This window comes from Tiliqua scincoides, chromosome 4, assembly GCF_035046505.1.
Source record: "Tiliqua scincoides isolate rTilSci1 chromosome 4, rTilSci1.hap2, whole genome shotgun sequence".
Lineage (NCBI taxonomy): Eukaryota > Metazoa > Chordata > Lepidosauria > Squamata > Scincidae > Tiliqua > Tiliqua scincoides.
The window spans coordinates 168188543-168214967 of NC_089824.1; the positions used below are offsets into that span (position 1 = coordinate 168188543).

Genomic DNA, 26425 nt, shown 5'->3' on the forward strand with positions numbered 1-26425 from the left:
AGTAGTGCTGCCACCTTTTGGAATGCAAGCCCTTCATAAAGTGCCTTCTTAAGTGCCCTTCATTAATGTGCCCTTCACAAGTGCCCTTCACAATCCAATACTTTCCTGGGAGTAAGGGCCAACTCCTATCCAATCTTCCAGTGCCGATGCAGCCACAATGCAGCCATGAGGTAAGAGAATACACACTATTTTACCTTGAGGAGGCCTCCGTGACTGCCCTCCCACCACAGAATGCAGCATATGCCATGTCTGCATGGCTGCATCAGTACTGGAAATTTGGAAAGAATTGGGCTCTAAGTTTCCCTGAACACAATGGGTTCTACTTCTGAGGAGATGTATATAGGATTGTGAAGAAAGTGCATCCTGCGTGCTTTGGGCAGCCGCCGGCAGCTCCTCAGGAGAAGGGGACGTTTGTCCCCTTTCCCCAGGTAAACGGAGTAGCCCCGAAATGGGGCTACTCAATTCACCGCCAATGAAAAGGAGGCTCTGGATCCACTGAAGCTCCTCCCTCCCTCCCCGCTCCCTCCCCCAGCACGCTTACCCTAGCCCTCTCCACACACCCCATAACACCTCCTCCCTGCCTCACCCCACAACCCCACTTACTTCTTTACTGCTCAGCAGTCCACGCAACCACTGAGCAGCAGAGGTCTGCTGCCCACCCAACAGTAGCCCAGTGCTACCAGCGCTCGCCTGGTGGTAGGGCCCACAAACATGACTTATGGCACATACAGTGCATGCTGGTGGTGAGCCAGTGTGCTGAGCCCAGGATTGGGCTCTCAAACAAGGGAATGACACCCATTATGTGTGTACATTCCTTTATACGTACTACAGCAAGAATCCTTGACTGTCCATTCATTCTTGCCCGTTTTTTTTTCCATTTTCTCTTTCAAATCCCCAGGTGGCTTCTGTGAAGTCTCAGTATCCTAAAAATTCTACAACCAAACCACATTACGAAAACAGTGAAGCTATACGCTGCTTTGAATGTCCATTAGGGAGATAAAGTAGGGTATAAATTTGTAAATAAATAAATAGGCAAAAATTACTTACTTGGGTCAGATTTGGAGAATGTGTCCTTGTCCAAAAGATTCCTGAGGTAAAAGGGAAAAAAGAAAAGTTACAGAATCGTATTCTGGAAAAAAATTATAGAATAGTATTTATTGGAAATAAATATTCTGTACAGAATACAGAACATTTATTTTCAATAAACACTGCCTAACACAGCGGTTTTCAACCGCTGTGACGCGGCACACTAGTGTGCTGTGAGGCTGCCTCAGGTGTGCCGCGGGACCAAGGAGTAGCCGTGCAGGGGCTTGAACGCTGTTGCTGGTGCCTGCCCCCCATGCTGATTAGGCAACCAGCCAGGCAGCTAGAGAAGCCTGGAAGAGCTCCCAGTGGGCAGGAATGTGGAGGGAGTGAGGGTGAGCAGCGAGAGGAAAGAGGGAGTGAGAGCGAGCCTGAAGGAGGAATCAGGTAGGAGCCAGAAGCAACTGGCTGGAAAGGATTGGAGAGATCCTTTTCCTTGTCTGCAATGCCCCAAAGTGACCCTGCCTGTGTTGCCTGCCTGGCTTTGGCAGGAAGGCTGCTGGGCCACAATCCTATCCACACTTACCTAGGAGTAAGCCCCATTGACTATAATGGGGCCTACTTCTGACTAGATGTATGAGGCTTGGTCGCACTCTTTCTTGAACAAATGAGCAGGCAAGTGATGCTTTTCTTCCCCCCCACCTCCTCCCCTCCTGCACACACATCCCCCATCATAACTGCAGTTAACCCCTCTCTTTCTGCCCCTTCCCTCCCTCTTCTCCACCTTCCAAAGTTCAGAGGGTGCCTCCCACTCTCTCTCTCTCTTGCCCCACCCCAGTGAATCCTGCACTTGTTTCAGCTGCATCCCCTCACTGTCCCTCACAGCACATTTCTATTTCTCCAGTGTGCTCAGTCTCATCTCTCTTTGCCAACACTTTTTGGCATATCAGAGCACATCAATTGATAACAGTTTGAACAGACCTGCTTCAAAACCTTTCCAGAAACCACATACACCTTCCTCTCCAGGCTTCTTGGGAATTTCTTTCATTGTCATGTAATGATCTAAGGCTGCCATCCTAGCCACACTTTCCTGAGAGTAAGCCCCATTGAACAAAATAGGACTTACTTCTGAGCAGACCTGGTTAGGCTTGTATCCTTAGTTATATTAATTGTAACATAATGTAACTAGTAGTGTGCCTTGACAACTTTAGTGCCTTGTCAGTGTGCCGTGAGCTGAAAAAGGTTGAAAATGGCTGGCCTAACAGTTTGATCCTATGCATGTCCACTCAGAAGTAAGCTTCACTGAGTCTAATGGGTCTTACTCCTAAGTAAGTGTGCAAAGAATTGCAATCTAAGATCATGTTTTCTTTCTTCAGATACAGTTACACCTTCAGTGCAGACAGTGGTCCAATTATCAATTGGGATAAGAGGAATCATCATGGTATTTAGGATGCTGCTGTCAGTTTTATTACCATGAATGAAAAGGAAGAGAATCGGAAGGACTTCAGAGAACACTGTTCTCATGGGTATCATTTTAACTTGGATATTTGTACCATGAGCCAACTTTAGGGGCAAATCCAGAGAGCTTCTACATTCAGCAGGAGCACGCAGGAGCACAGGGGATTGTCCTTTTGCTATATAAAGATCCAGAAACCATATAGTGTATTCTCAATGTAGATCAGGAACATGTTGACCTAGCAAATATGTACAGATATATTTGTATTATTTATCATTCCTGTTAAATATCCAACATCCTGAAAGAGGAAAGTGAGTGAGGATCTACAGGAGGACACCACCTAAAGAAACTACAGTAAGGAGAATTGGAGGTTGTTAACAGCGAGATGATAAACATGAGTCCAGATGCTGAATGGGTTGCCTTTGTTTTGTGGTGTTTTGTGGTGTTATTGTGGCAGTTGGATTGCCTGTACTTGAAGAAGTCTTAGAATCTAGGCAATACAAACAGCTATATCATGTTTATGTTGACTTCATTTTGTAACCCTGAATATTTTCATAAAGGAAGTGCAGGGGAAAGAGAGAAAGCAGTTGCCTCTTAAATAGCAGGAGTGGTGATATGGCACCCCCATACTAAAATCACTTATGCAGACTGTGCCATCCATGCCGATCTGTGATCACCTACACATCTGAACTGTCGACAAAGTCAGCATAGGCTGAGTAGTCCTCAGTGTAGCTGATGAGCACCAGGCTGATTGTGCATTCATCACTACACGTAAGAAAGTGACCCATGTTCAGAGGTTACTTTGTAAACTGACTGAGAAGGCAGAAGAAAACTGGAGTAAAAATAAAATAAGAAAGCACTTGGTCTTTACATTTAGATTGAAATTCTGCTTCATACTACATCGGGAGACAGAGACCTGGCATAAACATTACACTCACCTTATGGTGAGTTCATCATTCATATACCACTTAGGTCACCTGCCTACATTATCACACACAGTTTTCACTTCAGGAATCTATGTCAAGATATCTGGAATTGTTATGTTTTGTTTTTTTTAAATTCATGCTGCTCTGATTCAGAGTGAGACTGCATGCATTAATGCCATTTTACCTCCAAAGCAGTTGGTTTAATTAACAGAGAAACAGGCAGCCCAATCCTGAGCTGCCCGGGGTGCCCAGGCTAGGCAGCACCGAGAAGGGCTACCGCCAGATCCTGTGCCTCCCAGGCTACCGCGGGAGGTGCCTCGGGAGAAGGGGATGCCCGTCCCCTTCCCCTGAGAAAGGTAAGCAGCCCCGCAATGGGGCTACTCACTTTGCACGCAGCCCTACACGAGTGCCTTGGATCCTGCGGTGCAGAGCTCTGTGGACCAGCCTCCCTCCCTCTTCCCAGCACACCTCCGGCCCGCCCCCTGGCATGCCTCCCCCCACCCTGTCTCTGCCCCCTGCCGGCCTCCCCCCTCAACAGAATGCCTCCTCCCTGCCCCCACTTGCTGTGCCGCTGCTCTGTGGTCTGGGAGACCACCGAGCCGTGGAAGCTGGGCAACTGCCCCACGCTAGCCCAGCACCAGCCAGCGCTGGCCTAGCACCAGTGGGAGCCCAGCAGTGAGGCTGGCAAATGTGCCTTATGGCACATTTGCAACAGTACTCGGCGGCATGGAGCCGTGCCACTGAGCACAGGATTGGGCTCTGAGTAGGCAAAGACTGTCCGGGCATATATTTGTCTACCACTGTCAACAGAAGTACTGCCATCCAATTACCTTTCCCTCCCAGTGTGTGAAGCACTATCACTAAAATGGACAAATGTAATGGAAGAAGATTTACAATTTCCTTTAGAGACATCACCGGTGCACGATGCAATACAGATTTTATTTTTTAAAAAGCACCTTCTGAGAGAGATCATTCTTAACTGCAAACAACACAAAAACACTCATCATCAAGCATTTAGAATGAGAGAAACTGTGGCTATAATCTACTTCAGTTACCACATCTGCAAATATATCCATGCTAGGTGCAGCATTTAAGGTGCAATCCTATTCATGCTTTCCCAGAATCCTATCCAATCCTATCCAATTTTTCAGTGCTGGTGCAGCTGTGTTAATGGGGTGTGCACTGCATCCAGTGGTGGAGGGGCAGTCACAGAGGCCTACTCATGGTTTGTGAACATTTGTTCCTTTACCTTGGGGCTGCATTGTGGCTGCACCAGTGCTGGAAAGTTGGATAGGATTGGGCCCTAAGCATCATTAAAATCAAGGGAACTTACATCTGAGTAGACATGTCAAAGATTGGGTTGTTAGAGATTTTGGTGAACCTTCTAAACTTTGCCACAAATTTTACTGTACCAGAAGATTTTCTCAGATATCCTACATGAGGTACCCAAACGATTTGGGGCACAATCCTAACCAGGTCTACTCAGAAGTAAGTCCTATTTTGTTCAGTGGGGCTTACTCTCAGGAAAGTGTGGTTAGGATTGCAGCTTTAAACATTTACAGCTTCAGTCCTTCTCTAAGACTAGTCCTCTCCTCTTGCAATCAATCAAGAATCCTTACAATAAAAAGTTGTTGGGAGCTGTCCACCACTAGCAGTGCTGAAGACAGAATGCAAAGGATGTAAGAAAGATTGCAGATGATAGATGCATCTGTTAAAGTGGCCAGCAGTCCACAAAAGCTCATGCTATAATAAATGTGTTAATCTTTAATGTGCTACAAACATCTTTCCTGTTTTTGCTGCAACAGAGAAACACAGCTACCCCCTCTGGAGCTGTAACCATAAAAGTCAGTGGGATCCTTTGCTGACTTGGATATACTTTGAATTAGGCCCTAATGGCGGAGAGTGTCAGCAATGAATAGAGGAGATAATGAAGGATCAGAGAAGGCTTAATAGCATTCCAGCATCAGAGCCAGAACTCCAGCGAATGTTCCTTTCAATAGCTTATCTTCAGAACATGCAAGAGCACCAATTAAATGTAAGGAGATACCCAGGCTGAATGCAAAGGGAGCATAATCATGCCAGGAAACAATATTTCATTGCTTTAGAGACAATGGCTCAAGTTCAGGGACTGGAACAGGGAATGCTGTTGCATTTGGGCAGGGGAAAAAGCTGCTCTGAGTCAGTGATTGCTGCTAAGTGGGTAGAAAAGGTATGCAGCTGGGCTTGCAGAAGACACTGGACATCATAGACCCCCAACTACAGCCAAGCATGGAGAATGGGATGCTTCAGTGGTATACATGATGGTATGGAGTAATTATTAAACAATTCCTCCTTTGTTATTCATCCTAAGCCAGGATGAGTGTGGGGGTTCTGGAGCTGGACTTAGACCTGGAAGATCCAGGTTCAAATCCCTGCTTAGTCTTCCTGGGTGATCTTTGGCCGGTCATTACCTCTCAGTTTCATCTATCTCACAGGGTTGGTCTGAAGACAAAATGGAGGGAAGGAACTATGTAGACCACCCTGAGCTTCTTGGAGGAAGAGTGGTATAAACAGAGGTGTTTGTTTCTGGTGGGTAAGATAGGACTATAGCCTAAGTAAAGGCTGTAAAATAAGTAAAATACATAACAATTTTCAAACACCTCTAGGAATAAAAGTTTGAAAAATTAAATTAAACAAACAGGCAATCAAACAAATTAGATGTATCATGACAAAGATAATCTGACCCCTTGTCTCAGGAAATGACACCCAATTATTAAGTAAACAGCAGAAACTCAACTTGGCCTGTTATCTGGACAGGACTTAAAGAGTGCATCTGGATCAGCTATTTTTTGTGTGAAACATCCTGGAAAATATTGCAGTCAGTTAATTCCAGGTTGCACCTCCTGCTACAGATATTGGGCCCAATCCTATCCAACTTTCCAGTGCCAGTGCAACTTCAGTGTAGCTTCAAGGCAAGAGAACAAAAGTTCCCTTTCCTTGAGGGAACCTCTGCCACCTTAAGTTAACTACCCTCCCACCACAAGATGTAGCACCCACACCATTGGCACAGCTGCACCAGGGCTGGAAAGTTGGATAGGATTTCACTCATTGTTCTTATTTTCCCTCATAGAAAACTGGAAATAAAAAGACATCTTTCACAGAAAACTTCCATTGCAAGTAGCACTCTGCCACTCTGGTTTCCACATGTGGACTACTACTGCCATCTCTGCACTGAAGTGATGCCAGACTGTAAAGCATTTAAAAACATTTCTATGCCACCTAGCTTTTGAGGGGGGAGAGTTGGCATTGAGTGTTAAGTCACTTATGGACTTTATATTGTCAATGCGTTTTATAATTTATATGTATTTTAATACTGTTGTGAGCCACCTTGGTGGCCAAAAGAAAGAACGGCCACCTTGGTGGCGGAAAGAAAGAACAAACACACTTTGGGCTCTAGGAATGGTATACAAATAGTAAAAATTTAGTTTTCTTTTTTGCAGCTTCCTAAAATCCAGAATTTGCTGGGCCTCCAGTGATGATTTTGCAGTGATGCTTCTCTTGATTAGCGGTGCTCTGCAGTGACAAGCTGCACACACTGTTTGACAATTATGTGCAGAAACAGTAGAATTTGTGCAGGGGGCTGCCACAAAATTACCTGAATGACCTGTTAAGTATTAGAAAAGAAGCCCTCTGTCATCCCAAGGTAGATAGAAAAATACATGGGAAATGGGTCACCTTACAAGGTGTTCAGCCTGAAGGAGCAGAAGGAGACTAGGTGCAAAGCAAAAGCTAACTGAGAAATAGTAGAATGTGAAAAAGCAGCACAATGTAGAAATATAATAACTCCACCCAACTGGGACCCATGTGTCCTTCCACTAATGTTGGTCTTTTGATACTGTATAAAATACTGCCTCCCTCTCAGCACTGTTTTCCTCTAAATTTCTCAATGCATCACCTCTTCTCTCCCTTCATCGCATCTCTCATTTCTGGCAATGATTAAAGGCCCACTGGGATAAAACAAAATATTCTTCAGGCTCTTCATACATTGAGCAACTGTGACTTTCTGCTGGAGGACAGGGTGTGGATGACTTTTTTCCAGCCCAAAATAAAATAATAAATACTTTATTAGCAAGATAAGCTATACAAGACTTGCCAAAAATACGAATGCTTCAGTACACATAAGCAGATCAAAATGTAGCTGCACCCCACTGCAGGGATAAGAACCTGGTTCCGAGCTGCTGTAGAAAAGCACAAGGAAGAGGTAAGGAAAGAGAGTCACAGATTGGGAAATAATTCATACTCACCAAACCGGTGGCAAAAAGCAAGCAGATTCTCAGTCAACTTGGGGCACTTATACACAATAAAGCTATATAAGCATGCAACATGAAATGAATGGATTGGCATAGCTGAGCATTCTTTCAGAAGCCCAGGCCTAAACGCCCAGCTCTGTCCAAGTAACAGCAGCAGAGACTGAATACTCCCAGGAGAGGTTTTTGAATTTGTATATTTGATTACATTTGCATCTTGTGACTCAATGGAGCTCAAAAGTCCCATTTTAAGCTCACAAAACACTCATGTTGAACGGAGAGGTGATTCCCCACATTCAAGAACAGCAGTGCTGCCAGTGCATGGCCTCCCAGTCTTTGCAAAACAGTTGCTCTCCACAGACCTTGGAAAGGTGGCCATGATGGTGGATCATGTGGTAAGCTGATGGACCTCAGGATCCACCAGCATACCACATGGACAAGATTGGGCTCAGTGTGTGTGAACCATTGCAATAGATCTGGAGGACTAGTTATATCTTATTGAACAGGTTAAGTGAACTGCTTGCACTTGCTGGCAGAGTTCAGATTATAGGTCCAGCCTATTTATACATGAATTTTTTATACACGGATTTGACTCAACACGAATGGCCCCTGCAAATGAGAAGGAATGTGCTGATCCCTGGAGAAGGGGAAAAATGCATCCCTTTAAAATCAGTTTAAAAAACTGAACAGTCCTTTAACAATAGCCTCCTTAATATGAGAGAGAGAGAGAGAGAGAGAGAGAGAGAGAGAGAGAGGGCAGCTGGCTGACAATCCATCAATCCTTCTCTCTCCAGCGGCCCCTCCCTTCCCCCTGAGCACGTTTGCATTGGTGAAGGGAGGGGCTGAGCGAAGCATTTGGAAGAGGACTGATTGATGGATTGTCTTCTTAATGACTCTTATCTTAAAGGTCAGCAAGGCTGTTTTTAAATCACTGGAGCAAAGAAACTTTGTTTTTAAAATTGTTTTGCTACAGTGCGTTTTTTGCCATCCACGTGAGTGCTTGGAACATAACCCACACGAATAATTAGCCTGTAATTTGTTAAATTTACAGAAATAACTCAGAGCCCAGTACTAACCTGCACTAACCTGAACAGGCAGACCAGTTGGTCGGCACTGTAGCCAGCACAGGGTTGGAGGTGGATCCTATGCAACTCAGGGTAAGGGGATTTATTTCCCCTTATTCCATGTTGTGCTGTTGCCACCTAAATAGGGCTACTCAGATCTGCTCCAGCAAAATGGCTGGCACAAATTTGAGCAGCCCGGTGTAACACCAGGATGCTTGGGAAGGGGGTTAGGGTCCTGCCTAAGTGTTGGAGGCCATCCCGCCCCCTCCTTGGCCCAGTCCTCCCACCACTCCGCCCTCCACCCAGCCAAAAACACCCACCCTCCCCAACTCCCTGTGCCAGTCACCCTTGGCCAATGCAAACTCACCTCAGCCAATTCTGGATTCTGCATGGGGAGGCCGGCATGCATCCTTGCACCAGCCTCCCTGTCTCCTGAGCTGGTGCAAACGTGCTTTAAAACATGTTTGCAACACCCAGAGGCTGGCACAAGGGACTGGCACAATCCCTTACTTAAAAGTAAGTCTGGCTTGCTCTGCCTGTCTAGAAGCTCCTTCGGCAATTCACCTGTGTTAGAGGGGTAGAGGAAGAATTTAGTTAAAGAGAAAACTGAATAATCTCAAGTAATTTAGTTGGGTAGGTAGGAAAGCTAATGCTCTGTTCAAGACAGGATTATAGCATCTAGACAAGGGTTATGTTATGAGTATTATATTCTCAAAGCCTGTTAAAATGAAAAGATTTTCCAGAGAAGATGAAAGGTTAGACTCCAGAGCATAGAAATATTCTAGTAACTGCTGTGTGTGAATCCCCTAATAGACTTACAGGCTTATACAAACATCTTTGCTACATGATGAATAGCCTGTTAAACCGAATATTTACTCTGAGAGCATCAATTCACATGTTTATGGGACAAGGACTCCATTCACACTCTTGATGGTGTACAAGTCACTTCCCTATAGACTCTTCCTCCTAAGAGTTTGAATGTAGTAAAAATATGGACACGACCAATTGCATGCAGCAGGTGGAAAGGATGCAGACCATTGTCCTCATTAATGTGGGTGGGAAGGTGCCACAGAGAAGCAGTTCTCATGTTAACAGTGTGTACAAATGTCACCAGCATCATGCGCTCTCCAAGACTAGGACTCTTCATCAAGTCTATTCGGTGAATCAAATAAAGAGTTATGAAATGGTGACTTAGGGCCCAATCCTAAGCTTTGCACACTGGCTCACCACTGGCACACAAAAGTGTGTCTCAAATGTGCCATAAGGCATGTTTCCGGGCCCTAGCACCGACGCTACACCAAGGCTAGCCCAACTGGCTGACACTGGGCTAGTGACGGGCAAGCACCGGAGCTCCGCCATTTGGTGGTCACGCAGACTGCCGAGTAGCGGAGAGGTAGATGGAGGTGTGGGAGGAGGCGGAGAGGAGGCGTTCCAGGGAGAGGGGAGGTGGAGAGAGAGCAGGGAGAGGGTGGGGAGAAGGCATTCTGGGGGGAGGGAGCGGGGTGGGTGGGAGGCGGGACTGGTGGAGCTTTGCTCTACCATCCAGAGCATCTGCGTCAGGTTGGCCGCCCAACAAGGAGGCTCTTGACTCTACGGCAACCTTTGAGTCACCACAGAATTGAGTAGTCACACTGCGGAGCTACTCGATTTACCCAGGGAACGGGGACGAAAGTCCCCTTTTCCCGGGGAGCTGCTAGCAGCTGCCTGGAGTTTGCAGGATGCGGCAGCAGCCATTTTCGGCACCACTGCAGCCCTGAGTGCTGGACAGCTCAGGATTGGGCTGCCCAGCTGCAATCCTATGCACGCTTATCTCCAAGTAAGTCACCCTGGGGACAGTGATGACCCTATCCTATCCTATCCCAATGCATGTGCTGCATCCTATAGGGAGAGGTAGTCATGGAGGCCTCCTCAAGGTAAAGGAACATTTGTTCCCTTTCCTTGGGGCTGCATCGCAGCAGCATCGGTACTAGAAAGTTGGATAGGATGGGCCCTGAGACAGTAAACACATAAGACTGTACTGTTGGGCTGCATGTTAGAATAAGAACTAAGTGTATTTTTACAAATAATGCATCACTGAAATGCAATGCAGAAAATGGAAGAGAACCATTCGGAAATCAAATGTATATTTTAGCCAACAGAGCCTCTTCACTGTATTAACAAATGTGAGAAACACAAAAATCAACAGTGATGAAAAACAGTCTACCTCTAGCCCCCGCCCCAACACCATTCCTTACTTCTAATGTGTTTATAGCAAACAAAAGCAGTTTTCTCATATGCACAGAAATGCCAAATAAATTATACCATTTAGTTCTCTGCTAGAGACTGTAGCTTCTTGGAGGGTAGAATGTAAACACGATTCATTTTCAATAGCACTGGCATACTGTAAATTGAGTTGCCACTTTTTCATGGCAGGGCTCCTGTGCCCTCCACATAGGTGTGTCAGACAGAAATTCAGCAGGTGAATCTTTTCCCTGGTAGGAGGTGGTGTAAAGGGGAGATCATGTCATGCAAAAGACACAGAACGTTTTGTCAGGCAACTATTTGCAAACTGTATAATGTTGCTGGGGAAAAATAAACTATACTGCAAAAGGGAAAAAGTCTGCCAAGCTTTGTGTTGCCTTCTGTGGTTTACGGTCATTTTGATTGTCACTGAAGTCCAATACACACAATGAGACTTGATGCAAGAGAAAGCTCCATTGATTTCAGTAGGACAGATTTTGGTGGAACAAAATTCACTGTAATGTGTATAGGGTCGATCATAATTTATTTAATACACCCCAATCTTGTGCCTATGTAATTCAACTTTGTACATGACGATATGATAACCAAGTTCAGTACAGAGGTAACTATGGCACAAGCCCCCAGTCTAAAATATTTTAAGGTTATCCCCTGCCCCTTCCCTTTAGACCAAAAATAAGAGTAAAAAACAGAGTTATATCCAAAGACAGTGAATCCAGACTAAGCGCCATTGAAATTAGTGAGACAAGTTAACTGTGACTAAAATTGCAATCCTATACACACTGACCTGGAAGGAAGGCCTACTGAAATATACCTTCAAGTAGGCATGCATAGGAATGCACTGTAACTTAAATCCTGTTCATTTCAATGGAATTGAGTCACAACTCATAACTAGTTTTCATGACATTCAAGCCATGATAGTTTACTCTGGAACAATCTAATCGGAAAGAGAATTCACTTAAACTAATAACCAGCAAACCAACAAATGTAATTCCTTTTAACAAAACAACAACATGATGCTATCAACTTAAGTTATGAAATTTACACATATGTTCCCCCCCCCCCCCCGCAATTATCTTTTGACCCTGACATGACATTAGGAAGAAATGCATGGGATCGGATTCAAACTTCCACAGGTATTCACACTGTGAAAATGAATAACAAAGCGCGGGGAGCTCCAGTTTTTGGAAGGCTCTGAGGCAAAAGCCCTACAGAGGCCTCCAAATGGTATACTCCCCCATGCTTCAGAAAGGCTCGTGCCATGTACACACTCCCATGGTGTCTGGGCACCAGGCAGCTGGCAGATGCAAATCTTTGTTCATGCCACCACCCCCAGCTACAGAGGCAGGGATGAAGGGCAGGTGCTTGTCCACTGCCCAGTTCCCTCTTAGCTTTCACTGCTGTCTAGTTGGGAAAACTAACTGGGAGATGGATGGATGACAGTCCTTCACCACTGCCTCTGCAGTTACAGGTTCTGGCAAACAGGAAGACTCGCATTCACTGGTGCTACCTGTCCTCCACTGTCTCTGGGTAGGCCTCTCTACTGGGACCTGGTTAGCTTGCCAGAGAGCACTGGACCCTCACTTTCTCAAGGGTTGGATGGGCACAGAAACATAGAAAGTTGCCTTGTACCATGCCACGCCAGTGGTACATCTATTTCCGTGTTGGCAACACTGACTGGAAGCGGGTCTCCAGGGTCTCAGCAGAAATTTTTTCTGTGCCACATCTGGAGATTCTGAGGATTGAACCTAGAACCTTCTGCATTCAAAGCAGATGCCCTTCTACTGAGCTATAGCCCCTTCCCATGGGACCTTGGGCATAGCATTGTGGAGTCAGTTAATAGTAAGAAGATTTACACACCACACATGCATACATAAACACATAATCAAATGGTCAAGGGGAAAATACCTGGCTAGTGGTGGTGTGCCAAAATCTAAAACTTGCTCAGTGTTGTATTTATTTAAAACATTTATACTTCCTTTCCCTCTCAAAAGGGAGAGGTTCAAGAAGATGGTTTGGGTTGGGTGCGGCTTCAAGCCAGCATGTGCTATGTTCCCCCTTCCTGGTTTAAACATCCTCACTCTGCTGTTATTAGCTACCATCGCACATAGTTCTAAAGGTAATGCCTTTATGAGGATCTTCATCAGGCTAGATGGCAAGCAAAAGAAAGGGAGAAATGCGGGGATATGTTGCTGCTACAACAGTCTGTGGTTTGTAAAATCAAAACATAGCATTGAGGAGGTTTTCTTGCAGCTTTGAGTCTATTGCAAGAGGGTCAAACTACATGTTGGAAGGTACACATAGTTTGGCCCGAACTTTTTTACTTTTATTTTTTAACCCATTTCTGCCCAGCCCACAGTTGTACACGTTTGATCCCTGTTGCATATATGCAACGTTGGGCAGAAATGTCTTAAATAGCATTGGGCAGGGGGTACAAGACGGGTGGGAATATATGGGAGGTAAGAAAGCTTTGTAACTTTGCCCCACCATGGTTCTAATCTGTATTATGTTACCCCTGAGCACTTTAAACTTTTTTTTGGTAAACTTTTCACTGAAAGTAAAATTTCATCTCTCTAGTGTTAATTTTAAGACTGTAATAAAGTTACATCGGAGCCTTCCTCTAAAAAACACCAGGCTGAAAGGAAGAAATCTTTGGTTCACACTTCTTAACACACTATTCAAGAACATGTGGGCATCTAATTAGCTCCTTACATTCCTCACACTCATATTTTATTTGCACCTCCCAATTATCAGACATATCTACACCATCAGCACCTCTGGTCACAAATTTTACCTCTGCTTTTCCCTGGTTGAAAATGCCTCTCCAATATAACCTGCTTTAACATTCCGCACAGTTCTGCTCAAATCTCTGTAATACACTGTACATAATTGCCTACTCCTTCTGGGTTAACTCAAGACAATTAAGCCCATTGAATTTCCCAGCTTTCATCATAAATAAGGTACCTTGCAGTGGTCTTCTGTTCTCTGACACCAATACAGAAGCAAAGTGCAATGTACTCTGAAATCTTACCACTTGCTTTTCACATTTCCAAAAGGGCTTCAACTTTGCTAGAGCTTTTAACTGCTTCATTATTCACTCTGGTTATGCTCTCCTTGTCATGTCCCCCCCCCCCACCTCTTGGTTTTATGTATAGGTTAGTGAATAAGCAGGGACAAAACTAATAGGGTAAGTTTCTTCCCAAATTTACAGCAAAATGATTTGCAACTTGGCAAAAGTACTACAGTTGGTAAATCCAGTCAATGTGAGGAAAGACTTGTGCCAGCTTCAATGTCTTTCATGAAACAGGGATTCAAATAGGCAACAGATATCTTAAATAAATACATAATTCCCCTTTCCCAATCAATGTGACAGTTTCACCCATGAACTTCCTCTTCTGTCTGTCAGTTGTCAGATTCTGTCTCTCAGGTGGATCAAGTGTCAAAATACCAATTTTAGAAGGAAGATGGCACTTCTAAATTTGTCATGGCATTTTTCCACAGAAAAGGTGGCATCAAATATTACAAAGTTTTAATATCTGAACTCTGAGGTTCTTCCTACAGACCTGGAGGTGAAACTTAGACATTTCTCTAACACTAAACAGAGTTCTATATCTTCATCCCAGCATTCATCTGTGCCAACAGAAAATATGGCACATGAAAAAAAGAAAGAGAAGTGAGTTACTGGGTAGACAAGTGCTGTATACTCGGTCAGCAGCCATTTTATAATGCCCTGTCTCCAACAGCCCAAACCGGAATAGCCCAATCCAGACTGGGCTGGAAGAGAGAACGGCCAGTGAGTTTCATGGATGAATGAGGATTTGATCCCAGTCTAAGTCCAATGCTCTAGTCTGTACCAAGTAACCATGCAGGATGACTTTTGTAAATTGGGAGAGTCAGTGGGGATTGTGCATGTGTCTCATCAGGAGGTCTGTGCACCATAAACAATTTATACTGTTTTTGCACTAACTTGCCTGTTTGCACACATTTTGGTGGAGCTAGTCACATTTGCGAACTCAGTTGCAAGGCAAGTGAGACTACAGCAATTATTTTCATATGTGGGCTTAACGTACAATAGCATTGTCATACAGTTTTTTCCTCTTTACCATTAATATTCTAAGGGTGCAATTCAGAGAAGAATTTGGGCCAGAGCAAGTCCCTTGTGCCAGCTCAGGAGGGTTGCAAACGTGCTTTGCAGCCTCTTCAGCACAAGCCTCTTGGCTTGCCTGTTCCTGCGCAGTGTAGGACTGCGCTGTAAGAAGAATAATAAGAGCCACTTCTTACATACCAACATGCCAACATGGAAATCAGTTGCTTGTGGGCGTTTGCAGCCAGCCTACATGCGTGTTGTAACACAGGCTGGCATTATGGGAAACTGCAATCCGTGTGAAAAACCCATGTCAACATGTGTGACCATTTACAGACAAGTTACATGCAGAGTGGCACCCAGTCTTCTCTTGGCTGTGAGAACTCTTATCACTAAGATCTAAGTCCTGTAATTATGTTCCATGGAAAGGAAAGATATGGTGGGGAATGGCCAGTTTTAGATGAGGAGTAGTTTTTTCTTGCAGCTTCCACTGCAGTGCTAAGTCAGTACTATAAGAGAAAAATTTAATTTCCTGGGTTTGTGCTATAAAAAGAGAAAGAGACTGGATTTCTCTCTGTCTAAGCTGCAAAACTACCTGTAAAAAGTGACTGAAAGTAATTCACTAGAGATAAACAACCTCCCACCGGAGGTAACTACAGCCTAATTATAGTGTAACATGGGGAGAGCTAGCAACTACCACATGTTTAAAATTAATTTGAACTTGCGTAAATGCTGCAAAAACTAAACATGTCTACAAGCTGTCTGTTGCAGCAAATGTGCCTACAGAATGTGGTGTGCCTGTGGGGTTGTCTATTTGACTGTAGAATCAGGATCAGCAGGCCAGTAGAGCAATCTAAGCAAACAAAATGCCACCTTGAAACAAACAGGAGGAAACATAAGTACTGTGAATTACAGGTCTCCTCTTCTTTGCAAAAGCCAAAGTCAGGCTGGACAATTCCAGGCAGAGGTCCCATTTCATCTCATCCAGGAATTGCCACAGAAGATTTAAAAAAAAAAAAGTAAGATTAATTTACTCTCCACCTACTATGGCAAAAAGACCAACAATCACCAATCATGGATTCAAAGACACCCAAGAAACAAGGAAAAGTGAGAGACGACTCCTCAGCAGCTACAAAACAGAATACTGGCTATGCTGTAGCCAGCTGAGTTCCTCTGAAATATATCAGACAGTGCTATGACATAAGCACCAGATTCTGCCATTGTTTACTTCACATGCTATCATCACTGCAACTGCAATGGAGTTTTTCTTAAATTATAGTCATAATAAATTGGAACAGAAAATGTGTCACGTCACATGAGTGGTCTGGCTTACTGCTGATATTTAAGTCAACAAAACCATTATATTTTCATGCCATATGTACTGAAACTTTCTTTTATTCAAGGTATCCTACTGCCTTCCTAGTCAATCATCACCCACGCACCTTTCCCCCACTCTAGACACATCCATACACTCTCCAAAATTATCTCACAAGCACCTCCCCATCCCCTCACACTCACTCCAAAATAACACACATCCATGCAAACATCCCCAAAGCACACTCCCAGATCACTTGCCTTGGGTCCAGCAATTTGTGAGACATTCCAGTGGGACTATCCTAAGAACGCCTCTGAGCACATGAAAAGTGCTAGTCTATTTCGACTGAGAAAATGTGACCTGCCCTTCCCACAGAGAGTTATGGAGAAGGACTTATAGAGTGGACGTCTATCATGCGCAGTGCTTCTGCAGAATAGAATTTAGTCCTGATGTTTCCCATTCACCAGCTCTTCATTATTAAGAAACTGCACTGCTTTTCCCCTCTCCTAATTCTCTTGCCATAGGCAGAGTATTCATTTTTTGACATGTTTGCCACAGCACAGTCAAACAAGAATCTCTTTCACATCACCAGGTCAAAAAAAAAAGGCCAATGAGCACAATCTCTCCCCACCCCCAACACAAAAGAAGCCCACTCCAGTTTTTTGTGCCAACCAAGCCTTTCAAAGCAGCTCAGGTCTTTGAATGCTCCCCCCCCCACCTTTCTTTGATCAACCTTGGGAAGACAACACTGAGGGAAAAGGTGCAAAATCTGGGTTTTTTTCACCCTTTCCGGGATAGGAAACCCCACAGCACAGAGTCCAATTCTCAATGAGCAACACAATGAAGTTTCCATGATCCCATTCACCCCCTCAAAAAAAATAGTGCTACTCAATTTAAAGCCCAATCCTAAACTCCTTGGTGCCCACAGAAACAGTGGCACCGAAAGGGCCACCTCTGTATCCTACGAGCTGTTGGGCAACCACCAGAGTATTTGTTAAGAGTAAGGGAGTATTTGTTCCCTTACCCCAGATAACACCGCTGAGGCTCCAATGGGTTTCCTTGGCTCTGCTCTGCTATTGAGTGGGAGCAGAACTGAGGAGACTATTGTAGGGCTCTGCAGCCAGGGAGGGAGCAAGGATATGCCAGCAGATTCTGCAGCAATCTGTGTCCCCCTCCTGGGTCCAATCCTTTCCTCCCCATCCCCAGTTCTGCCCCCTCTCCCCCCCCCCGCCGCCCCAAGTAGCCTCACCACCAGGTAGCAGCATTACCACCAGCTGCGACATCTTCTTGGCACAGAGGCCCAGCCCCAACCAACTGTTGCTGGCCCAGTGCAGGTTTTTCTTGTTCTCCAATGCCACAAACCTGCTTTAGAAAAGAAGTTCTACTGGCTGTACTCTGCAGCGCCATGGTCTTCTATAGGTCTTTACAGACCTGTGCCAGCTCTTTAGCTGCTGTAAGTCTAAGGAGACAAAAGGGGCATGCCAGCTTTCATGCCTATCAGAGGGGACAGCATCCAGCACAAGTTGTCTGTACCGGGTGCCACAGCGAGTGTCTCCATCACTGCTCTGTCCTTCCCCGTTCTGCTCCTCCTTGCCCCATGCCACCTCCCACCACCAGCCTACCTGTCAGCAGAGCTTCCTCGATCTGCCGCCACATATGGGGCTCTTCAGACCTATCTGCTGGTGTTTTGGTACAGCATGGCTTTGCACACCACAGGTCTATATTTTACAACTGTCATTAGGTGGGAACCACCGCTGGAATGCTAGTTCCACCAGCAAAGTCCAATAAGATTGGGTTGTAGGTCAAAATGCAAAATTGTGGCCGTGATTTTAAAATCAATAAGCAAGTTGAACCATTAATTATGTTTTCACCCTCCATTTCCTTCAATGAACTCAGAGCAGTGGACATGAACCTTCTCTCTCAACAGCCATGTGATGTAGATTATGCTCAGAGACAGTGAGCAGCTCTAAATCAACTGAGTTTCATGACAGAGAAAGGCTTTGGATCTAGATCTTCCCTGTTCGAGTCTAGCCTGACATCTAACTCATCACACTGGCTCTCTCATTTATTCTGAGCACTTTTTGAGAAGCGCAAGAACTTTTCCAGGTAAGTCAAGGTCCAATGTTTCATTAGAATCATATTCAGGGTAGCAAAAATATCCTGAAATACAATTTTTTCTCCTATGTAGCAAGGTGTTTTTATTTTTGCATCTGTTAACTGTAAGAGTCAATTCCACCCACTGACTTTCTCAAATGCAATACGCACATTTTAACCTCATCGTTTAAACCCCCCCCCCCATTTTGCAGAGTTCTACAAGCTGGGATAGCCATGGCAATAAAACAATAAGGAATTAGCATTCCGCTTCATTCTTGCAGTACATACTGTCCTGTGCGATGCAGGGGGATTAATATTCCTAGAAGAAGATCTAGGCAGGAAATCTGAGCGACATTAGAGAAATGCTTTAATCCTATTTAAAGGCTTGGGAAAATTGATGCTCCAAAGTGGTGCTGAAATTTGGCTGCCCCCTTTCATATTTACTTGCATTTCAGAAAAATCAATCAGCATTCTGGAGTCTGATTTCCAGCTGCCAGACTGCCCAACTCTGAAGGCAAAGCACTCTTAGCACTCCATCTGCTCTCCAGTCCCCACAGAAAAAGCACAACCCAGAACATCCTCAAGTGAGAAATCCGAACGCTTTCATTCAGGGGCTGCTGCGTGGAAGAGAAAGAAATCTAGATTGGAAGATTTGTCAGGGCTCACAGGGCTCTCAACCTCCCCCTCCTTTTCCTTGTAGTGAGAAGCAAAACCACTTGAAAAATGACTATAGCTGTGCCTCTTAGTTCCTCAAGGATTTCCAAGTTAATGAGGCTCCTTCCCCTCAGTACAAGCCTCTTAACTCTGGAACAGCTTCAAAGGAGACCTCGGTTTGCCACCCTTGATGTTTGCCAGGAAGAACACTTTCCAAGCTTGCATTTTCATTTGTCTGACTCAAAAGTTAACCATCTCAAACTACATTTAAGGAATGTGCTAAATGCACCAGCTTCCTGAGGCAGTTGCAGAAACCGGTCAACTCATACCAGGTATGGACTGGCTGGAATGACTTGTCCAATTTGCACTATGAATGGGGACAACTGCTGGCCACAATGGCTGGCCTTTGCCAGGAACATGGCAACGTTTTAGCTTCACCTGAGCCACACTGTTCCTCTTTAAAGATACATATGGTCAGCCAGAAGACACTTGATCCAGCCACCAGCACACAGACTGTAAGCTGCAGACATGGCTGTGGTCTCAACGTAAATAGAGATGGTGGCTGTTCCCAGCCTTGCCTTGGGGAAATGAGGGCTGGGAGTCCAGGGAAATAAAATTCACTCAAGAGAAGTGAAGGCAATAGAAAGTTAGGGAAGGGTGATGGGAATCGTGGTGAAGATGGAGGGTGGCAATACTACACCACTAGCACCAAATTGCAGGTATGGAAATAGCCTTTGGAAAAGCTGGCTGCATTTTCATTCTGGCAGTCCCTTGTGCTGAGAGCAGGAAAGCCAAATGACGGCCCCTCAATAAACTTTGTCAGTTCCACGGATAAGCAGGTAATCACTGTGAAATGAAGCCCTTGGCATATGCCACCTGCAGAGCAAGATTGGATACGCTGCATGAGCAATCCCTGCAATAAACACTATGAAGACATGTCCTTAAAGAAAACAAACAAAATTGCAACAGTGTTCCTCCTCTTAACACCACAGCCTAAAAACCTTTTTCATTCATATGACCTGTCCTTGTGGTCTGCTGAGACCTAGTGGGATCTCCTTTACCTTTCTCTGTGTTTTATTATTATTATTATTATTATTATTATTATTAATAATAATAATAATAATAATAATAATAATAATAATAATAATAATAATAATAATAATTTGTACCCCACCTTTTTGCCCAACGGGCACACAGGTAGGTAGAGGTAGTCTATCTCAGAATGCCAGATGCAAGAGAGTGGCCACATGTAAGTTGTTGTCCTGTGTGCTCCCTGGGGCATTAAGTGGGCCACTGTAAGATACAGGAAGCTGGACTAGGTGGGCCTGATCCGATAGGGTTCTTCTTATGCTCGTGTGTTCTGGTGGGTTTTTTTTCACCCCTGTAGTGTTAGCTTCTCTGTCTTTCATCCACTCCATTCTGTTTCCAGGTAATCCAAGCATGTGCACCAACCGAGGCACAGGAACAAACAAGAGGAGCTTTTCCCACCATTTGCTGCAGCAACAGTGCTGACCTTGCTGGTGCTTAGAGTCAGATGTGCTTCCATGCTGGGTCTGAGCAACAGCAATTTACAGCAACTATGGCTACAAGCACAGACAAAACTTGACCCACACTTCAAATGATTTTCATGGTACCAATATATTTTTCTCCTGTGGGACAAACAGCTGCTGGTGGGCAATTTTCCTCAGAAATACAATAGAAGGATGAAGCCTCTCTTCCTGAGCACAGCTGATCTCACTCCTTTCTAGTTCCTTCTTTAAAAAAAAAAAAAAGACTTAATAGCCAATCCTATTCACAAATATATTGCATCATGACTTGCGCTCACAAATATCTTGCATTCAAGATTCACTCCTGAGTCCTTTCCCATGTCCATCCTGGAGTGGATGTCACATTTGTGCATTTTAAAAGCTGAGGGAAATTAGAAACCCAAATGCACTAAATAAGAACCTGGAAGCAGTAAACATTACAAGATAACTAAGTACTTGGGAGAAAAAGTAGCTTTTGCCTAAACAGCTGGCTTCTAGATTTGCATATGTGAAAGGGTGATAGACCACTGGCTGCGGAAGGAGTGAATTATTACTTCAGACTTCCAGCTGGCTTGCTAAATCAAATGTGATTTACCATTGCAATCTATTATCCCTGGGCTTTATATATTACAGATTGGAATTTGCATTCATGGCCTGGCTCTGTTGGATTTCTTACTTTTATTGTATTACTGAAATATCAGATATTCTGCCTTGCACAGCCGTATGCAATCATCCAGACTCGCCCTCAAAGTCTGCTCTGCTCTCCTTGTCAGTCACATAGGAACAAGGCACATCCTGCATAAGGAGAGATTTTAGGGCCAAAACACATGCTACTCTAAATGCATCAGTTGGCCTGCTTCCCCCCTGTCTATTTTAAATAGCACACAGAAACATTCGGCAACACAATAGTGTTGGTGGGGGGGACCTTTAAAACTTACACTGAAATTTAAGTTTTCCTACTGTGAGGGGTGCCCCAAAAAGGGGGGTCTCAGGGCATTATCTGGTGGGGTGCCAAGGGCCAGCTGGATGGTCTCATGGGACCCCTGGGTGGGGTGTCCACCTCCCTGGGGTTCCTTGCAGGGGAAGCCTCAGACCAAGCCAGGGGAAGAGGGTTCACAACACCCTTGTCCTCCTCCCTGGAGGCAGGACCTGAGGCCCTTGGTCTTCAGGCAGGGGCTCCTGCCTTCCCTCTCCAGAACTGCCTGTCATCACAGGCCTCCCTGCTTTTATCCTCCCCAGCCACACCCTCGGCTCCTCCCCTTCCTCTAGGCTTAAAGGGGCCCTGACCCTGGCCTGTTTCCCTTCTCTTTGGTGGTTAATGGTGACCAGGCCCTGCTCACTGCTCAGGTCAGGTGAGCCCTGGGGGGATGGTTAATCCCACCCAGCTGCCCTATGTCTTACCTGGTCAGCTGGAGAGGTGGCGGTGGCTCTATAGCCAGGCAGTTCTGCCCCTAGGCTGCAGCCAGGTAAGGCAGGGGTCAGACAAGGGCTCAACCCCTGACACCTACTGTAAATAGTGCATGGGGATGTGCTTAGATCAAAACTACATAGGGGAAAACATGAAAGCCCTTTATCCCCAGCCGTGGTTCTCCCATGCTTTGAACACTGCACATGCATTATTTTTTTTAAGGGAACAAAGCATGACAAAACCCATATTCAGAGTAACATATGTTTTGGCACTTAGGTGGTGCTGGACTCCAGGAATGGCTTAGACCAGGGGTGTCCAAACATTTTGGCAGGAGGGCCACATCATCTCTCTGACACTGTGTTGGGGGCTGGGAGAAAAAAGAATTTACATTTAAAATTTGAATAAATTTACATAAATGAGTTTATTAGAGATGGAACTTATGAATGAATAAAGGTCTTGCAATAGCTCAAGGCCTATAAAAGGTCTTGCACAAAGTAAGGCCAGCCTTTCCTTCGCTGTCACCGCTGCATCACAGATGTGGAACAGCAAGTAGTGGAGGAAGCCCTCATCCCATAGCTCAGGTGAGAGGTTGAACAATCAACCTCACGCTGAGAGCAGTTGCATTGGGCCAGCACAGGCTCCAGCAAGTCTCCAGAGGGCCAAAGGCTCATTGGAGACTGGGGACTCTCCGCGGGCCGGATTGGGAGCCCCTGAGGGCCGCAAGTGGCCCCTGGGCCAGGGTTTGGACACCCCTGGCTTAGACCAGTGGTCTTCAACCTTTTTCATGCCATGACCTCCCTAAATAAATAAATAATGAGACTGGGGACCCACTGATGATCCTGCCCCACTCTCGGGACCTGATCTGCACACCCCTGCTCCTGTTGCCACCCATCCCTGCTTGCCCATTTCCCCTACCTATTGCATTTTCACAACAACCCTGTGAGGTAGCAGCCTGAGCAGGGCTGGCCTTAGGAGTTGCGGGGCAAGACAGTGAGAAGAGGCTGTGCAGGATTATATCAATAATTCAGTTTTGATAAGGCAGTACCATTATTGGATTGGATCCAAGCCCTCTCTTGCATAGGCTTTCAAAGGTTGCTGTGTCCCCCCAATTGAGGTTTTGCAACCCCTCTGGGGTCATGACTCACAAGTTGATGAACACTGGTTGAGAGAATAGAAGGATAAAGGGATGAGATTCCAGAGGCTCATGCCCAGCCTAAGCAAGGTAAACAATCCACTGGGCACAAATAGGAAGAGGCTCTTGTCGACATGGGCAAGGGGTGGGCACCACAGGGGAAAATATTTTGCTCTGGCAAGTGATCTCTGCACCATTGCTTCTTCTTCAATTCTATGGCTCTACAGCAATGGTTTTCTAGCTGTGTTCCAGGGATGCCTGGAGTTTCTCAGGATCTTATAAGGGGCAGAAGAATTCTCAAACAGAAGAATAAGGAATGGCAGACAATTTCGGTTTCCCTGAAAGATTGCTTGCTCTCCATGACTGACTGCTGACCCCTGCTGTCAGATGACTCGAAGGAATCCCACCCCAGCATGCACAGTGGAGCTCGCAGTGTGAAAGGTTGGTGACTGTGCACATGGATACCCAAAGTGCCCAGCCACCACCAGAGGAGGTGAGTTGGCATGGAGGGTGGGCTGTGGACAAGGAGGGGGAGGATTGGGGCAAGGAGTGGGGCTGCTGGGAGGTGTGACAGGGGAAGGCAGGGGGCAGTTATTGGCGGCAATAGCACTGCTGATATCCTTTGCCACCTGCCTGGCCTCACCAAGCCCTCCTTGGGTCCACTCAGACTTGCACCTGCCAAAGAGCTAGTACAGATTCATGTAGACCCATTAGGGAACATGGCATGGCAGAGTAAGTAAGTAAGCCGGCCTACAAGATGCAACAGAGTCTGCACCAGCACTACTGCACTCTGCAGGTCAGCCAAGGATAGGATTGAGCCATTAGTTTTATTAGGATCACGGTGCTTATCGGCTGTTTCGTTGTACAAGCTTGGAAAGATGACATTTTACATATCTAGAATCTTCTGTTTTAAGCAACTAAGGGTGCAATCCTAACCAACTTTCCAGCCCTGACATAGCTGTGCCAGTGGGGCACGTGCTGCATCCTGCAGATGTGGGGCAGTCACAGCCTCCTCAAGATAAGGCAATGTTTGTTCCCTTACCTTGGAGCTGCATTGCCCTTATGTCAGCGCTGGAAAGTTGGTTATGATTGCGCCCTAAGTTCCAGCAACTAATGAAAGAATGATGTGTGAAAAGAGAGGCAACTCAGAAAAGTTCCTGGCACAGTCCAGGAACAGTACCTAGATCATGGTAAGAGCTATATTGTTCTTTTCCTGTTGAGTTGTTTCTGGCCAAATCTTTCTCTACGTGGTTCCCATCTGCATGACCACGGTTTGTTTTTTTCAAGACCAAACTCTATGGTGGAGCATGGATGCAGTTGATCTAATTCTTAAGTTGTATGATTCTTTGTACATTTTTGGAATAGTTCCATTGTCAGATGCTAAGTGTATTCAGTTTACTGAACTAGCCTACAGATCATATCAATCTATACACAACACAATTTTAAAATGCAGGCTAAATTCAGCTGGGCAGGAGGTCTGGTCTAGAGGGTAGAGCCTCCGTTTGCCTGAAGATAACATCCGAAGGTTGCCAGTTCAAGGCCACTGGCGAGACCTTGAAGCAGCTGACAAGCCTAGCTGAATTATTCCACCTGCTGCTGTCAGCCTGTGTGGGAGAAAAATGGAGGCCAGAATGTGATACCAGATCATAAAAGATCCATCTGAAATGTTGTGTTTCTTGAAAGACAGAACCTTCTTCAATGGTAAAAATCCCTATTGGGATTTAGTATAGCCTGCCTATGTAAACCGCCTTGAATTAAAGTCTGAGGAGAAATCTGACGACCAAGAAAGGCGGTATATAAATACATGATGATGATGATGATTAAGTCCCTTTGCATCATCAGTGTGGGGGAGGAGATTGGGAGTGATGAGGAATCTACCAGAAAAGATGAGCTCTATACTTTGAAAACCAAAGTTCCTACTTTTGGCATGTCAAGTAATAAACCATTAGAGCAAGAGAACTATCAGAATTCTCTCAAACATACATCAAAAAATTGTCCAAAATTATACATTGGGCATATTAAGCTTGCTAATGTATCAGCAGGGTCACTGCACCACTGAACCATAAAAAGATGACAGAGACTGGAATAAATTATTTGAATCTATCTTCAGAAAAGAGGTTACTAAGGAGATATCCATTTCCTTTAGGTGTTCAATCTGAGGGGGAAAAATCCCATCACAAATTGAAGTGTCAGTAGAAGAGGTTTCAGAACAAATTGGTAAGTTAAAGAGTAATAAGAGACCCAGCCCAGACATTATTCACCCTGCATTCTGCAAGGAATCGAGTATGAGATTTTTGAACTTCTTAATCTAGTCCATAACACTGCCCAACATCCATCTTTGTACCAAGAACCAAAAGACAGGCAATGCACATATTGTCTGTGCTGGGTAAAATAGTTGAAATGAGAATTAAGAGCACTTGGATGAAGTTTCTGAAGAAAGGTGGCATGATGGAGAGGACTCATGATGGGAAAGGTCCATAGGTCAGTGGCAGAACACATGCAGACAGGTACTGGGTTTAGCCTTTGACATCCAGTGAAGAGGATTTCAGGTAGCAGGAGTGCTGCCTGATTTTGGAAAGCAGCAGCCAGTCAGAGGATGGCAGACTGGGCTAGACACATCAGAGCCTGACACAATACAAAGCAGCTTCAGATGGCTGTTGTAGGGCAATTTTATTCCACAAATGTTTTAGGGAGGGCGCGTGGGCCTACAATTCCTCTACCTAAAATGTTTTTGCTGAAGAAGGACTTTTAGCAGGTGCTGCTTGTCACATCAATTTATAGCAGGTGGGGGGATCAGCACAACCAAAACTCTTCTGCATAGCCATTCAATTTATTTATGTAACTAGATATTTGTATCCCACATTTCTACCTCCTAAGAGGTCCTCAAGGCAGGTCCTCAAGGTCTTCCAAGTCCTTTTGGCTTGAAACCCAGTACACACTCCCTCCCTCTAACAGAGGCAGTTGGTGGATCTCTGTGAAAGGCACAGCTAGCTGGAATGTGTTTTTCTCCCAGGAATTCTGTAATACATATTCCTTCCTACTGGGCTGTTGTTGGTCCCCTGCCCTTAGCCAATCATGGTGTGGCCAGGTAAGAGGAAGTGTTGTTGGACTTCATTGCTGTCTTTAACCTGGCAGGATTTAACTGCACCGAGTATTTATCACCATGCTTTCATAGCTTAAAAGAATTACTGTAGGAACAAGCCTGTACAGTATACAAGT

The 26425-nt window shown here is 45.1% G+C and overlaps 1 protein-coding gene across 1 annotated transcript in view; it reads right to left on the reverse strand.

Moving 5' to 3' along the window:
• The window catches only part of LOC136647808 (copine-5), a 140591-nt gene that overhangs the window by 102229 nt on the left and 11937 nt on the right, over positions 1–26425 (reverse strand). Inside the window, exon 2 of the mRNA XM_066623593.1 lies at positions 1048–1088. Coding sequence (XP_066479690.1) covers positions 1048–1088 — 41 coding nt within the window. The remainder of the gene's footprint in view (positions 1–1047; positions 1089–26425) is intronic.